The 349-nt window shown below is 63.0% G+C and overlaps 1 protein-coding gene across 1 annotated transcript in view; it reads left to right on the top strand.

Annotated features, from left to right (window-relative positions):
* Window positions 1-349, top strand: part of ABCB6 (ATP-binding cassette, sub-family B (MDR/TAP), member 6 (Langereis blood group)) — a gene marked incomplete at its 5' end in the record, with an annotated part of 5,540 nt that overhangs the window by 566 nt on the left and 4,625 nt on the right. Inside the window, 1 exon segment of the mRNA XM_008937979.1 lies at window positions 261-349. This exon segment is cut by the window's right edge and continues 55 nt beyond it. Coding sequence (XP_008936227.1) covers window positions 261-349 — 89 coding nt within the window.

Raw genomic sequence — 349 nt, 5'->3', positions numbered from 1 at the left:
GCTCCCCCCAGGACAGAGGCACCCCAAGCTGGAGGGCACAGTGCCAGACACAGCAGGGAGGAAGGAAGGGGTCTGGGTGTTGCCTGAGGTGCTGTGCTCAGCCAGGGGATCCCACTGATCTGCATGGGGCCCCTCTCCCCTGGTTCCATTGCACCCCATCCCCATGTCCTGCTCCTTGCCTCTCAGCTCTACCCATCCCATGCTTGGCTGGGCTGTGCTCAGGGCTGGCTGTGGCACTGATGTCCCGGCTCTCTGTCCAGGTGCAGTTCAGCCTCTGGCTGCTGCGTTACATCTGCACATTCATGCTCTTCATCCTGGGCATGAAGGCCCCAGGGCTGCCTCGCAAGCC

The sequence above is a fragment of the Merops nubicus genome, unplaced genomic scaffold (assembly GCF_000691845.1).
Source record: "Merops nubicus isolate BGI_N331 unplaced genomic scaffold, ASM69184v1 scaffold25843, whole genome shotgun sequence".
NCBI lineage: Eukaryota > Metazoa > Chordata > Aves > Coraciiformes > Meropidae > Merops > Merops nubicus.
This window is presented reverse-complemented; position numbering and strand designations above follow the sequence as displayed.